This window comes from Notolepis coatsorum (genome assembly GCF_963971535.1).
Source record: "Notolepis coatsorum genome assembly, chromosome: 12".
In the NCBI taxonomy this organism is placed as follows: Eukaryota; Metazoa; Chordata; class Actinopteri; order Aulopiformes; family Paralepididae; genus Notolepis; species Notolepis coatsorum.
The window spans coordinates 8,182,468-8,199,667 of record NC_140176.1 but is presented as its reverse complement, the minus strand read 5'-3'; the positions used below and the strand labels follow the sequence as shown (position 1 = coordinate 8,199,667).

Genomic DNA, 17,200 nt, shown 5'->3' with positions numbered 1-17,200 from the left:
GGGAATAAACTGTACGTTGGAGGGGGTTGTTGGGTGGATACCTCTGGAAGAGTGGATACCTATTATTTAATAATAACCCGCATGTTAAACATGATTTAATCTAGATTGCTGTTCACCTATAGTAGGTTGTGTTTGTGTCAATGAATGGGGCTATTATGCAGCAGCAGTGACTGGCTTCACACATGTCATGATGACCATTGTGCGCTCAGAGCGGATTGGTGCACCAGAGCGCTGTCCCCGCCCCCACCCCCGTGTCTGACCAATCAGGAGCGAGGCCGCCTGCGCAGATTCAAACGCCTTCTGGACGGAGGCTGGGCGCGAGAATCCAAAAACCATAACGCGGCCATAATAATACAGAGACAAGTGTGGGACACATACATGCAGCTGTACAGCAAGAGAGAGGAATTATGAACGCGATCTCAATGCAATACCCGCAATATCGCAATACCCGTGGGGATTATTAAGTACCGCAGTTGCTCGGAAGGGAGATACAGCGTCTGTTTCATTTGCAGAATGTTATTAATATTAATAACGAAGGACGCGTTTATTATTACATCAGCATGCACGTCATGTCACGTTACAGTACCGCTATGTTATTAGCTCGCGTTGGCTAACTTAATAATGTCGCGCACAGAAGAAAACTACAACAATGTCTGACAGTGGCTTTTTCTTTGGATGAACTCCTGGCAATTTACAGTTTCTGTGGATTATTTCTTTGAGCAAATAAGACTTGTTCTGCTTCGTAAAAGGAAAACAGCTCGGCGGCTGAACTCCACCAGCAGCTGTCATCATCATGGACAACATGAAGCCACGCAGGTGGGTGAGAGACATGACATGATGAATGAATGAATGAAAACTTTATTAACAGATTGCAGAATGGGTACAGTACAGTGCAGCTCAATACACACAATTGTTAAGGGGATGCAGACCAGAGAAAGACTTTCGTCTTGTTTACATCAGGGTCCCCCATTTTCAATTCATCATAACATATATGACACACACGACATACAGATAGACACAATAAACACTACGCAACAACCATCAAATGCACTCACAGCACACACATCCACACGCACACACTCACTTTAAACAAACAACACACTGCAGCACCCACTCTCCACACTTTAGAACACCTAAACACACTTTACACTTTATATTTATTGGTAAAGGATTTGCACTACAACTCGTACACCTTACTGTAAATTGTACCTCATCCCATTTCTGCTCTGCACTATATAGTATTGTATATTAGTATATTGCATAGTATATTGTATATTGTATGGTAACTCAGTTACTTCTATTCTGCATCGAACATTGTACATATGTCTATACTGAACACTGTGACCTCTATTTTTACTTCTATTTTACATGCTATACTATTTTATTTCATACTTATCTTGTCTAGCACAGTCTCTGGAGCGTAACAGTAAGAAGCATTTTGTATAAAAGTATTCTGTACTTCTGTATGACAACTATTAAAGAAACTTGAAACAGTACTGCTACATCTATACATTTATGACATACCAGATTTACAAATACAGTACTGTTTGTGATACAAAAAAAGTCTAAAAAAGAGAGTATATACATTTGACGAAGAAACTGTACATTGGATGTAATGTAGATACATTGTATCTGAGGTGGAGAATGTAATGTAGATTGATTGATTGATTGATTGATTGATTGATTGATTGATTGATTGGAAATTGTATTAACAGATTGCAGAATGGGTACAATACAGTACGGCTCAATACACACAACTGTTAAGGGGATGCAGACCAGAGAAAGACTTTCGTCTTGTTTACATCAGGGTCCCCCATTTTCAATTCATCATATATATATATATATATATATACATTGTATCTTGACGTGAAGAACGTCATGTAATGTAGATACATTGTATATCTTAACGTGAGGAATGTATTGTATATTGACATGAGGGATGTATTGTACATCTTTACAGTCACGTTGATCGCTGACACATCGCATGTGAAATAATTGTGTGATATACACACTGTCACTTTGTAACAAGGGTCTAAATTACTGTATGTTTATGAACAGTGGATGAGCTCAATGGCGTGCACGTGCAACAATGTAGTTCACAGATAATTATGACAGACTAATAATGATCTCACGTGATGGTCATCATAACTCACGCACTCATGAAATGTAACACGATCAATGTAAAAAAAAAAAACATGAATCGTAGATGTGTTTTCTTACTGCAGTTCATTGGAGACCAGTTTCAGAACAGCCAGTGCACAATTGAATGCAACATCCTTGAAGAAAATGAGCTGAAAGCGACAGATCGGTCTCCTCGTTACAATATACAGGCCTATAATAGAGGTGAATCATCATAATAGTTTAATAATAAATATCGTTTTCCTTCAAGTATTTCAGTATCGGGGCAAAACGGTACATTCAGATCTTCGTGTTTCAATATATAATGGGATAAATATAACCAATGTTACAAAGTATATAAAAGGGTTGAAAAAAAGTTTTTACACAAATAATGTCAGAAAGTACAGAATAAGGGGCGGCTGGGTGGCGCAGCGGACATTGCGCTCGTCACCAACGCAAGAGAAACCGGGTTCAAAATCCGTCTGTCGGCGTTTGCCTCCGGCTTGGGCCGGCCGTCATACTGACTCAATTGGCAGAGTCAGCGGGTGGAAGTCGATGGGTGGTAATCTGGACGTTGTGGACAGCGACTCCTACAGGTCGGTTGGGGGACGCCTGCACAGCAGAGACAGGAAGTAGCGGGGGTAGTGTGTGAGCCTCCCACACGTTACACCTCGCCAATGAGAGTCCACGCTGGCAGGTGAAAAGATGTGACAGGCTGCCTCCTCGTGTACCGGAGGAGGGGACACGTGATGCAAGGCTTCTATCCTCCCTACAACCGACCTGTGGGGGCGGCATATGCGAGCAACGTTCAAGACAGGGGAGGGGAGAATTGGGAAAAACAGCGAAATTGGGATGGGAGAAAAATAGAAAATAAGGAGAAAAAGTGGATAAAAAAAAAAAAGTACAGAATAACTTGATAACCAAAAACAGTTGCTTTCAGAGACTATAGTCATGTCTAGCCGCCTATTCAATTATTCCCATGTTTTGAAGTGTCGCTAAGTATTGAAATTCAGTGGTTTCCTCCGGGCGCATAATAATACTGATGACATTTGCATGTGAATAGATAAATTGAGTATTGATTTATGATTCGATTGGTGCCTAAAACCCACAAACATGACAATGACATAACTTCAGCCCGAATGAACTGCTTTTAGAGGCGTGTGTGTGTGTGTCTGTGTTTGTGTCTGTGTGCGTGTGTCCCCCCCCCCCCCTCCCCACACACACACACACACACACACACACCCTTTGTGTTTCCATCTGTGCTGAGAGTGAGAGATGGGGTTGTGGGCAGGGGGGGGGGGGGGGCTGAGGAACATGAGGGTGTGTTGATATGTAGTTTTGTATTCAGTGGCAGGGCCCTGACCTTTGATAGAGTACAATAACAATAGGTAATAATGATGTCAGTGTGTATGCCTGCCTTGGAATCATTTTGTGTTTTCACTTTCACAGTTAGGCAATATATAGAACTTTGATATTTATCGTTTATATGTGTTATCGTTGGGGATGCACAGATGCAACTTTTTCAGTCCCAATACCATATTGATACCTGGGCTTTGGGTATCGAGTCGACTGATACTGAGTACAAATCCGATCCGTAATTTGTATCGAGCAGCAAATGGGATGCTTTTAAATGTTCCTCTGATGCAGTCAGAGCTTGGTATCCCACTATGCTCCCTTTCTATGGAACACGCTGCAAGTAAAACTTTGTCTAGAGGCACTTCCTACTGTGAACGCTTTTAAAGGTATGCTACGATTAGCCCTTTATGAAACATGTAACTGTTTTACCTGATGCTATTGCTGATCTGATTATGCTCCTTGCCACACTGCACAAATGGCCTTCTGTATTTATATTTGAATTGTATGTTTTTTGTTTAATGCCCTGTTTTATGTTGAAACGTGTTGTGTGCCGTGTTGGTCAGGACTCCCTGGAAGAAGAGATCTTGTATCTCAATGGGACATTCCTGGATAAATAAAGGATACAAAAAAAATATATATATATACTTGGATCGTCGTTTTGGGGTCATATAGACAGAAATGATTGAGATATAATATATTTTTCTCCATTAGAGAGTTTAACGTGTACAATTGCGGCAAATCAAGTCACTTTGCTTTGATTTCTGGCACGTTAGATGTTTGCTGATACCGATATTCTATTTTAGCCTGGTATATCGGACTAATATACGATACCTATAGCGGGTCAAATATCTCACAAAATTACTTTCTGAAATATTTGCCATTGTCAATATGAAAATGTTCCAGTTTGATACTCCGATCACACTTTCCATTACAATGCAGTCCAATAATATTATGGCTGGGAAATCGATTGGATTAGCCGATCTAATATGCATTTTCCATACCTCAATGATATACATCAATATAAAAATAACTTCTCAATATCATGATAATATACTCTTTTCTTTCCCTGAAAATCAGCCACTTCAAAACATCTGATTATTCTTGTCTTACTCTACATGTACCAAGCCTCAGAAAATGTGTTATTCCATGTTAAAAAAAAAAATAAAAAAAAAAAATCCTATAAATCGAACCAGTATTTTAATTTTTTTTTTAAACGTAAGCGGTCTGGACCGTTAGCCGGGCTTCGCGCTGTCCCCCCTAGCAGCCAGTAGCCACACCTTATAGTGTACCTCCTCCTCTGAATCACACACACACCTCCAGAGGAGGAGAAAGAGCCTGTTGATGGGGAGGCACCACCTCCTCCCATGCACCCCTCCCCCCTTTCAGGCACGAGTACAGACCGGAGAGTTCAGACTCACTTCCACCTCTCGGGGAATTAAGTCTGTCTGTGTCCAAACTCACTTGCTGCCATGTTCCACTAAGTTCCAAGTCACCACCACCACCAGGCTGAAGAAGCCTTTTCATCCCCGGTCTAACAAGACCTGAAGGAGGCCCTGTTTCCCCCGGTCCTGTGTGTGTGTGTGTGTGTGTGTGTATGTGAACACATGTGTGTGTGTGTGCATGTGTTAGAATGTTGATGAAAGCGTGTGTGTGTACTGTATGTATGTCAATGTGTATTTGTGTATGTGTATTTGAGTGTGTCTGTGTGTGTGTGTATTTGAGTGTGTATGTGTATTTGAGTGTGTGTGTGTGTGTGTAAGTGTATTTGTATGTGTATTTGAGTGTGTATTTGAGCGTGTGTGTGTGAGTGTGTGTGTATTTACTGTGTGTGTGTGTGTGTGTATTTGAGTGTGTGTGTGTGTGTGTGTGTGTGTGTGTGTGTGTGTGTGTGTGTGTGTGTGTGTGTGTGTGTGTGTGTGTGTGTGTGTGTGTGTGTGTGTGTGTGTGTGTGTGTGTGTGTGTGTGTGTGTGTGTGTGTGTGTGTGTGTGTGTGTGTGTGTGTGTGTGTGTGTGTGTGTGTGTGTGTGTGTGTGTGTGTGTGTGTGTGTGTGTGTGTGTGTGTGTGTGTGTGTGTGTGTGTGTGTGTGTGTGTGTGTGAACATACAGGTTTGCTTCACGGTAACCCACGGCAACATCCTTCCCGACCTCTTCATTAAAGTCTCCTCTGACAACAACGTGAGGCCCGTGAAGGAGGTGTTGCCCGGCAACAAGGTTAACCCTTTCACCGCGACGATACACAAGAAGGGTTAACCATTTCACTGCCACACGACAGCAGCAGGTTAACAACCCTTTGACTGCCACTGTCGGTAGTGTGATAGTAAAGGGTTAACCTTCTCCTGTAGTGTGGCAGTGAAAGGGTCAATGTGAACAGTGAACACAGAGCCCGGGGACCCAGGGAAGGCTACACTTCCTTCTGTGTATCGCTGAATAAAAGACGGGGTCATTCTGCACTGTGTGTATTGATAGACACCAGGCCACTAACATGCTGACAGACTTCTGCCAAGAACAGCTTGATCTTGGTTAAATAAATATATTAAATATATATATATATATTCAGCGACTTCGGGTTCTTGAGAAGCGCTATATAAATAAAATGAATTATTATTATTATTATTATTATTATTATTATTATTATTATTATTATTATTATTATTATTATTATTATTATTATTATTATTATTATTATTATTATTATTATAATAATAATAATAATAATAATAATAATAATTATTATATATTGTATAGTTATTAAAAAAAAGTTGAAGTCCAAGGCAGCTCTACAAATTTTAAAAAGCCTTTATTAAATGGCTCACATTATTATTATTTTCTTTTTTTTTATAACTATAACGGATCCTACCCCGGATTTAATCCAAAGAGCACCTACTGAAACACAAAACCAAGAACGCTGTAGCCCTCTCTCCATATCCTCTTTTGGATTATATATTGTAAAAAAAAATATATTTATCCCCACAGAAACGGCATAACATTGCTTTACTTACTACTACTAACCATAACCGTCTTGTTTACATAAGGGCCCTCCATTTTCAATTCATCAAGAATTGGCACACGTGACGCGCTGTCGGCTGCCACTCTGTTTGCGGCGGTGAATATGCATACGTTTGTCTCAAGGCTGGTCCTGCATGCATCAACAAAGCGCATGTCGGTGATTCTATGCTCTGTGCCATTATTACTATCTAAAATGTAATAAATTGTGGAATATTACTATAATGAGCTGTATGTGTATGAACCAAGCGTCCTATGATCTCACACTCTTAGGAGCTAAACAGAAAAAAGCATTTCATGTAAAAATATTCTGTATTTTTGTATTGACAACTAATAAAAAAAAAACTTGAAACTTGAACTAGATGGCATTGTATATGTGTGGTGTAATGGGCAAGGCTGCTATAATTAGGGTCAGGAATGTCCTGGTTTAGTATTAAGCTCTGGCCGTTTCCTACATTAGTAACTACCGTACTTTTCACACTATAAGCCGCACCTGAATATAAGCCGCAGCAGCTAAATTGAATGATGTGTACATATATAAGCCGCACTGGACTATAAGCCGCAGGTGTTTTCATGTTTAATTACCATATGTAATTAGCATTGGGACACAATACTGTCGGACAAATAACAAGAATTAACTCATTTACAAGTTGTATTAAGTTTAGCAAATAAGGGAACAGATGAATAACATTTCAATGCAGTCAAAAAAGCAATATTTTCATTTTTACATTTTCGGGTTTGGTCACGTCGAGTCACATATAAGCCGCACCGTTATATAAGCCGCAGGGTCGAAAAATGGGGAAAAAAGGTGCGGCTTATAGTCCGAAAAGTACGGTAGTAACTACAGCAGTACACAGACCGGCCTATTCCTGCTAAGGAGACCTATCCATGACGTGAGCTGCCAGCCTCCAGTCCATTCACATTTCCTATGAATGTAATTCTGGCATTACGTGTGCTGGTTGTGGTCTCAACGCAGTACTGTGGTCTGAAACCTGTGTTTCCCAAAGGTTCTTAGGTTACTTATTTGTGGTGGTGGCAAGCTGGGTCAACTTCAAGCCATAACCTAGCAGTGGAAAAGATAAGATAAGATATTCCTTTATAGACCCCCTTGGGGAAATTCAGGCAGCATGGATGGGAGGGGAGGTACAGGTATGGGCAGGGTAATAGAAGAAATGGTTTTAAGAGTTAGACTTTACTTAGTTCTCGAGTTCTGCAGTTCATGCAAGACGAGACGTTATTATTGTGTTATTGTACTAGTTTTGGAAATCTATTTGTGGTGGGTCTGTTTTGATTTTGTGGTAGGCCTTCACAAATAAACCTAAATATATGGGAAACATGGCCCCCTCTCCCCCCATCGTTAAAGCTTCATATCAACGATGATCCAACTGTGGAGAATTTGTCAATATTGTCATTATTCCTGCCTCGTCCTGCATGGCTGCCTTGGCCATTTCTAATGAAATGTCATCTTTTCATCAGTCATATCTGTTTTTTTCTATTGTCTTTCAGTGAGGATGAGGATGAAGAGCTACACTCCACAGACCCAGAAAGCAAAGAGAAGTGCAAAGACAAAAAGTCTCTGTGTAAAGTCAAATGGTCTCGAGACGAGGTGAGCTAAGTTGTCCGTTAACCTAGCGTAGCTAACCACTGTATGTCCCCAGACTCCCCACTAGGGCTGGGTATCGCCACTGATTTCCCAAAATGATTCGATTCCGATTCACAAGGTCCCGAATCGATTCGATCCGATTCGATTCAATGCTATAAATGGTTCAAGGAACCGTCTAACATGTTGCATTGTTAAAAATACCAATGTTTACATTAAGGATTGACTCTCAAGCAGTTACATGAATGTACTGTATTATTGGAACATTGGCGTTTGCATATGTCACGTCTGGGTGATGTCTCAGTAAGTGGTTTCATAGATTTGTTGTATTTCCACAATATTTCACCTCCACTTTGCACAGCTTAGCTTTGTTTGTTTGTTTGTTTGTTTATTTACACATATAAAAACAATTACATATATAATACAATATAATCCACAAGGGATGTGTAGGAGAATTGCCTAAAAACCCTCTAGGGGCTTGCATGTGGCATTCACCAGGAAGCAAAATTACATTATATCAAGATAAAATATAAAATCCCCCCCCCCCCCCCCCCCCCCCGAACAAACAAACACACACAAGCAGGTCTACATCGACACCGAAGCAGGCACCCATGCCATACGATTTCTGGTATAGAGAAAACAACTAATGACAGGAAGAATATATAATAAAACGAAAGTACAATAACAAAATACAACAAGCCATCAGACCACAGTTTGTAAAGGAAGTCCATGTGGGAAATATTGGTGATCTAGGAGATGAGATTTCAGTGCTCTTTTGAATTTCAGAAAAGAAAATTCCAAAATATGTGGAGGCAAAGAGTTCCACAACTTTGACCCTCGGTAGAGCAAACAAAACTGAGATTGGGAAGTGCGGGAAAAGGGTGTCCAGCTCTTCTCTGTCGTCATGTTTTTTTAAATCCAAAATGCAACCAGACATCTGCCTTTTTGCACCTGGCGGTGACTTGAGTGATGCTTTCACTTGATCCATGTTTTTAGATTCAAACACGTTGCGCGAGATCTGGACACGAGACGACCAGGAAGGGAAATGGCATAAAATATATATATATATATTTAAAAAAAATCTATCTAGGAATTATGAATCTATAATCGCTCATTCAAATGAAGATCGATTCAGAATAGCGAAAGAATTTTTTCTTGAACCCAGCCCTAGTCCCCACATCCACATGCACCCACAAACACCAGGAGAACATGCAAACTCCACACAGAAAGGCCCCCCGTCGGGTTTGAACACTGGACCTTCTTGCTGTCGGGCAACAGTGCTAACCACTGTGCCACCGTGCCGCCCTGGGCATCAATGAGAGAGAGAGGCACATGAGGGGGGCTCCTTTAAGGGTGTTGTATAGGAGGAGTGAGTTGAATAGTTCCTGTGCTTCAGTAGTGTATGGTGAGAAAGGAATACATTCGGCTGTTATGTAAGTGAACTCTATGTAACATCATCTCCTATCAGATTTCTTAGTGACGATGGCCAATCTTCGTCCTGTTTACTTTGGAGTTTGGACCCAGTATGTGTGAGTGAAACATATCTGTCAGACCCTTCTCAACCTCAGCCTCTCATTTATTATGTGTATTTTGAAAACTATACACTGTCTACAATGGCCAAAAGTATGTGGACACCTGCTGCTCAGTGATCATCCAAAATCATGGGTATTAACTAAGGATGCTCGATATACCGATATTGTCCTACTCTTAATTTCCGATACCGATATCAACCGATATCAACCGATACCGATATATGCAGGGTCCCCCCCCAAAAAACGGAATAATTTCAGGTAATTAACATTACATATTTCTTGTTGTGGAATTAACACAACATTATGCATACTTTTGACAATAAATAAAATCAGAATTTGTTCTTACTTGCTTGCCTGGGTAAATAAAGGTTATATAAATGTAAAAAGAAAAAAAAAGAATTTGAAAACCGATATTTTCCGATATCACATTTTAATGCCAATATCGGACATCCCTAGTATTAACCCTTTCACTACCACTCTACCAAAGGGTTAACCCTTTCACTGCGACAATACAGAAGGTTGACCCTTTCACTGTCACACGACAAAGGGTTAACCCTTTCACAACCACACTACAGAAGGTTAACCCTTTCACTACCACACTACAGACGGTTAACCGTCTGTAGTGGGGTGGTGAAAGGTTAACCTTCTTTTTTTGTATTTTATTTTTTTATTCTTTTTTAAAACAAACATATAAACAAACATGACAACACACGATAAGATATACAAGAAAGGTTAACCTTCTGTAGTGTGAAAGGTTAACCTTCTGCGGTGCGGTAGTGAAGGGGTTAATATGAAGTTGGTATCACTCCACTCTTCTGGGAGTGACATGGATGCATGGGAGTTAGCATGACATGGCCATCATCTATGGATTCCTCAAGATCTCTAGTTTCTTACGATACCTCTATATTCATGCTGCCGGCTTCAAAGAATTAGCCCGCTGGAGCCCGGACAAGGTGGCTAAACAACCGGAGGGATATCGCCGGTAACATACACACAGATACAGATATATCGGCCATAAGCCACTATCGACAAACCCGTATATAAGTTGGCTCTACTTTCCATGGTTTTGCTTTCATTCAGCCACAAGAGCATCAGTGAGGTTGGGTACTGAGGTTGGGTACTGATGTTGGGTACTGATGTTGGGTACTGAGGTTGGGTACTGATGTTGGGTACTGATGTTGGGTACTGATGTTGGGTACTGATGTTGGGTACTGATGTTGGGTACTGAGGTTGGGTACTGATGTTGGGTACTGAGGTTGGGTACTGAGGTTGGGTACTGATGTTGGGTACTGATGTTGGGTACTGATGTTGGGTACTGATGTTGGGTACTGAGGTTGGGTACTGATGTTGGGTACTGATGTTGCGTACTGATGTTGGGTACTGATGTTGGGTACTGATGTTGCGTACTGAGGTTGGGTACTGATGTTGGGTACTGAGGCTGGGTACTGATGTTGCGTACTGAGGTTGGGTACTGATGTTGCGTACTGAGGTTGGGTACTGATGTTGCGTACTGATGTTGGGTACTGATGTTGCGTACTGAGGCTGAGTACTGATGTTGCGTACTGAGGTTGCGTACTGAGGCTGAGTACTGATGTTGCGTACTGAGGCTGAGTACTGATGTTGGGTACTGAGGTTGGGTACTGAGGTTGGGTACTGAGGCTGAGTACTGATGTTGCGTACTGAGGCTGAGTACTGATGTTGCGTACTGAGGTTGCGTACTGATGTTGCGTACTGAGGTTGCGTACTGATGTTGCGTACCGAGGTTGGATACTAATCTTGGGTACTGAGGTTGGGTACTGAGGTTGAGTGATTAGGCCTGGCTCAGGCTCATTGTTCCAATTCATCCAGAGGTGTTGGAAGGGGTTGCGATCACAGCTCTGACCAGTCATGTTCTTGACTTCTATCTACACACCAATGTCAACAAATAATGTCTGTATGGACCTGGCTTCGTGCACGGGGGGCGTTGCCATGCTGAAACAGGAAAGGACCTTTCCTAAACTGTCGCCTCAAAGTTTAAAGCACAGAATTGTCTATAATGTCATTGTAAGGTGTAGCGTTAGCTTAGCGCAATGAATGGAAGCGAATGAATGAATGAAAACTTTATTTAACAGATTGCAGAATGGGTACAATACAGTACGGCTCAATACACACAATTGTTAAGGGGATGTAGACCAGAGAAAGACTTTCGTCTTGTTTACATCAGGGTCCCCCATTTTCAATTCATATAGTATAACCGGACAGTGCCGGTTAGCCTAGGCATTGTCCATCTAACACCTCTCCTCTCCCGAAGGCTAACCAAGTAGGGCTGGGTTCAAAAAAATCTATTTCCCGATTCTGAATCGATCTTCATTTGAATTAGCGATTATCTATTCATATTTTTTCATCCCCAATTTAGTCGTTATGCCAATTCCCTTCCTTGCCGTTGCGCGCATTGCCCCACTGTCGGTCTGGGGAGGGTGTGGACCAGGGGTCGGCAATTAAGTTTGGCCTCAGGATAGGCATTTTCCATTGGTTTTCCCAGCCCATGTGCATGTGACCATTTCTAGCATTTCCATTGGCTATAGTGACAGACATAGATAATGATTGTGGAAATACAACAAATCTACGAAACCACTTACTGAGACATCACCCAGACGTGACATAATGCAAAAGCCAATGTTCCAATAAAAAGTCCATTCATGTAACTGCTTGAGAGTAAATTCTTAATGTAAACATTGATATTTTTAACAATGCAACATGTTAGAGGGTTCCTCCATTACAATTGTATAGCATTGAATCGAATTTAATCTGAAATCGAATAGTGTAGTTTCCAAAACTCGTTGATGCCATAAGCTTCAGACGCTCTCAAACTTTGAATTCTCCCGCTCCACATCCACGCACGAATAAGCCACTGACCACGACTTAGTATTAACTATTTAATGTCCAACTCGAGTTACACTTTCAAGTTTCCTAATTATATATAGAGCGATATTAACAAAGTTTATCCAGGGAAATAGAGAGAGGTCTAAAAACTGTCTGGCTCCACTCTCTCATCACTCGGCCTGACCGCCGGTACCATCTGCGTTCTTTTCTTTCTAAACTAATTCTGTCACCCTGCCGCACCTGACGGTAATCAATGACATCACCGTTATCCTGTCAAAACTAAAAGTCCCTCTGCCTATCAGCCAAACATCACGTAAGAAACAAACTAACAACAAAGAAATCATTCTTACCAATAAACATGAATTGTCTTAACATTTTAACGTCTGTACTAATAATAATATCTATTATCCATCTATTTAAACACCATGAAATACAGGTCCAAAATACTTTTCTATTAACTGAAATTACTCTTAATTACCAGACTAGGCATTTAGGCACCTACAAATAGATTCAGGACCTTGTGAATCGGAATCGAATTGAATCGGAAATAGATTAGATTAGATTCGGGACCTTGTGAATCGGAATCTAATTTAATCAGAAGTCGAATCGATTCTGGAAATCAGTGGCGATATACCCAGCCCTACTAACCGGCACTGTCCGCTTCCATTCATTGTGCTAAGCTAGGCTAACGTGCAGCCAGATAGCTTCCTACTGAACGCACAGAGAGGAGACTGGTATCCATCTTCTTGTCTCTCTTTGGAGAAGACGATAAGGTAATTTCCCAAAATGTCGGCGTGTTCCTTTAACATGTCCCTTCACTGGAACCCCTGGGCCCGAGCCATGGGAATAAGTCCCAGACCATTCTGTGTTTACATACTTTTAGTCATATAATGTTTAAAAAAAAATTCATATTGCAGATTTTGCAACACGGCTGTAGCATTCTTTCATATTGTGATACCAATATGGACGGCACAGTGGTGCAGTGGTTAGCTAGGTTAGCTAAATGCTAGGTACATACTCCCGCCATTGCCCTTTAGCAAGGCACTGGCATTAGAGCTGGAGTTGGTCCCCGGGCGCTGGACTGTGGCTGCCCACTGCCCACTAAGTAGTTAAGGATCACGGGTCAAATGCAGAGGCCAGTATAGTATATATTAGGGCTGTCCCCGACTAAGGATTTGGATAGTCGACTATGAATTAAAAAAAAAAAAAATGTACGTATATATTTTTTAAATAAATATATATATATATATATATATATATTGGTTTTATTTTATTTTTTTATCATTCCATTTGGGCTGTGAGGGTGCTTAATATCTGACGGAAGGCTTCTTGTCCTCTGCAAAATCATGCAATCGGTCCACTGATGGATACATCTTGATATTTGTCTAGTCTAGTGTGTTCATTAGATGGGTGAAATCCTCTTTCAGTGCCTCTGTGCCTGTTTTCTTCGTAGGCAGTTAGCCTCTGGTATGCGCGCCATTAGCGTTAGCCACGCTTCTAGGCCTCTTTTCTTTTGGAAAGAATTATAATATATATATATATATATATATATTTTTTTGTATTCGACTAAGAGGTTGGCAGTCGACTACGGCTCCTTTCGATCGATTAGTCGACTATTCGACTAATAGGGGTCAGCCCTAGTATATATATAAGTATAAACTTGATATGAATTTGATATATTTTCAGCCCTAATCTCAGTGATCAGTGCAGCCTTGTTGTTGTGTACAGGGAGTGGTGGTGTTTCCTCGGTACAGGGCGTTAACCTGAGTGGAGATAAACTAAACTGCTCAGGAGTCACTTCCTCAAACTCTCTCTCTCTCTCTCTCTCTCTCTCTCTCTTCCTGTCTCTATTTCTGTCTCTCTCTCCCTCTCCCTTTCTCACTCTCTCTCTTGCTCTCTCGCTGTCCCCCTCTCCATCTCTCTCTATCTATCTCTCTATCTCTTACTCTGTCTTTCTCTCCCTGTCTCTCTCTCTCTCTCTCTCTCTCTCTCTCTCTCTCTCTCTCTCTCTCTCTCTCTCTCTCTCCCCCCTCAGGATGAAAGGCTTAAGAAGATGGTGGAGCAACATGGAACTGATTCATGGAAAGTAATAGCCAGCTATTTCCCAGTAAGTACACACAGCATGCCTCCATGGCCACGGTGATGCAGTAAGCATTATGTAAGAAAATGATCAACATTGTCTCAAATTGGAATGTGTTTAAAGGGGAACTGCACCCATTTTCAGAATTAATTTATGTCATTCCTATGGTCTAAGACAGTCCAGAAATATTAGTGAACATGAACAACTCTCTCCCAAATCTCCTTTATAGAAGATGCATTGGGAAAGATGTTATAGGTGACATTGAGAGCACCTCAAGGACATCTCACTTACTGCAAAGTAGGGCTAGGAATCAATCACGGTAACCACAAGGACCTTTTCTCTATCACTATATATACTGTATAAAGACACCGACGGCCATCAGACTATACAAGGAACGTACGTAAGGAGAAAGGTCCGGCAGAACCCACTAGCAATGTCGACATATTTGTCATAATATGGCATGTGACTTTATGGATTTCAGGATGCTGAAAATGGACACACCTCTTCAATTAGCCAACCGTCTCCGTCAGAATTGTCCTCCTCTTCCGTACTATTTTGCAACGGTTGTCACTCGTTGACCAGGTTTTCAAAGCTGGAAGTAGTCGTAAGGTGCGTTAATGGTGTTTTATAAACCTGCCCCATACCTTAAGTTTAACCTAACCTTAATGGAGACCTCGACACCTAACCCTGACCTCAAGTGGAGAATTAGTGATGAAAGATCATTCTTTGTGATCTGCAGAACAGCAGGAGCTAAGCTCCACTCCAGTGGATGATAGTGGTCAGTTGAAGACGTTCAAACAACCCCAGACCCTCCAGTCCTCATTGCTAATGGCTTCCGCCAGCAAACCTGTCCTCTGCACTTTCCTCAGCGCTAAGCACAGGGTTCGCTCAAGGTCCGTGAAGTAGTGCTTGATTTTTGAAGAAAGAAAAGTCGAGGCCTGGAATTCCTTGAAAACAACAATTTTTTTAAACAAGGTGCTTAAAAAGTCATTGAAATTCAAATCAACCATTCGCATTGAAAGTTTTGTTCATCCATGATAAAAAAAAAATCTGAATCAAGAAATGTAATTTCTTCTTATTTAAAGTGTAACTAATTGTCGGAAATTGGTTTTAAGCCATACATATTGGATCCGATTTTCTTTTCTATAAAAAACAGCATTTAAAAGCCTTTTTAAAATGAAAAAGAGTGCTTGGGAAAGTGCTTGAAAGTCCTGGAATTTCATTTTGCAATGTCTGTGGGAACCCTGTAAGCTGAGTGTGAAGAAAGGTCTGACCAATGCAAGACTAATGTACTATAAAAAGCAGGCCTGTCTAGGGCTGCACAATAACGACCAAATGTCATATTATTTTGACAGATGATATAAGCCTTGCTATATCGTTTTTTACAGTCTTAAATGGTTGATATTACATACTTCCGGGCTTTTCATTCTCACTACACTCACTGAATGAATTTAAAACATGCCCATTGTGCAGCCTTTCTGATATAGATTAAGTTTTCAATGAAAACAGGGCGACAAGCAAACATTTGTGAGTTCTCAGCCCCGTGAAGCAACAAGTGGCGCTCAATCTTGTGGGATTTCGTGTGCAGCATTTACATGCACATGCAAGCTCGTGACGCGACTCTGCGGAGTAGACAATTAGTAGAGTGATTGCCCGAAGTTGTTGTTGACCACAGAGGTCACGGTGTGTCACAAATTGCTGCCGTTCATCGCCTGCCGCCTGTTTAGTCCATGACTTGTGTGTGGTGGGGTGTGGTGTGGTAATGTATTGTGTGTGTCTCCCATCACAGGGGAGGACAGATGGCCAATGTCAGCATCGATGGCAGAAGGTGCTCAACCCAGAGCTGGTGAAAGGACCCTGGACAAAAGAGGAGGATCAGAAGGTAAGAGGAGACGGGCGTTCCCCCCGTCCTGAGATGGCCGGATGGAGGAGGAGGAGGCGGGAGGGGTAGAAAGAAGCACGACGAGAGAGGAAGATGATAGGGGGCGTATTATTAGGAAGGTAGGAGAGAGAGCAAAGGGCAGCTTGAGTCAAAGGAGCACAGACGAATGCCGTGAAGTGTAATGTATACGGCTTACAATTACCTTTTACCATCCCAACCTGGTTCTATTTGTCCTGAAACTGAAGAGGAAACATCCCAAACTAGTTCTATTTGTCCTGAAACTGAAGAGGAAACATCCCAACCTAGTTTTATTTCTCCTGAAACTGAAGAGGAAACATCCCAAACTAGTTCTATTTGTCCTGAAACTGAAGAGGAAACATCCCAACCTAGTTCTATTTGTCCTGAAACTGAAGAGGAAACATCCCAACCCTAGTTCTATTTGTCCTGAAACTGAAGAGGAAACATCCCAACCCTAGTTCTATTTGTCCTGAAACTGAAAAGGAAACATCCCAACCTAGTTTTATTTGTCCTGAAACTGAAAAGGAAACATTCCAAACTAGTTATATGTCCCAAACTGAGAGGAGCCATCCCAAATCCCCCCCCCCCCCCCAAATATATTGAATACAGCAAAGCTGTTCACTTGCACAACAAGCAAGGTTTTCCCGCCAACGTCTCTTATGCTGGGCCTCGGTTGTTGTTGGCGGTCCCACTCTCCACTACCTCATGTCCAGCGCAACTCTCAAACTTTCCAGGTCTCTCTCTCTCTC

The 17,200-nt window shown here is 41.5% G+C and overlaps 1 protein-coding gene across 1 annotated transcript in view; it reads left to right on the top strand.

The window, feature by feature from the left end:
- Window positions 1–727: 727 nt before the first annotated feature.
- Window positions 728–17,200, top strand: part of mybl1 (v-myb avian myeloblastosis viral oncogene homolog-like 1) — a gene marked incomplete at its 3' end in the record, with an annotated part of 42,566 nt that continues 26,093 nt past the window's right edge. Inside the window, exons 1-4 of the mRNA XM_084325533.1 lie at window positions 728–816; window positions 7,984–8,083; window positions 14,507–14,578; window positions 16,341–16,433. Of these exons, the coding sequence (XP_084181659.1) occupies window positions 794–816; window positions 7,984–8,083; window positions 14,507–14,578; window positions 16,341–16,433 (288 nt within the window). The 5' untranslated portion in view covers window positions 728–793. The remainder of the gene's footprint in view (window positions 817–7,983; window positions 8,084–14,506; window positions 14,579–16,340; window positions 16,434–17,200) is intronic.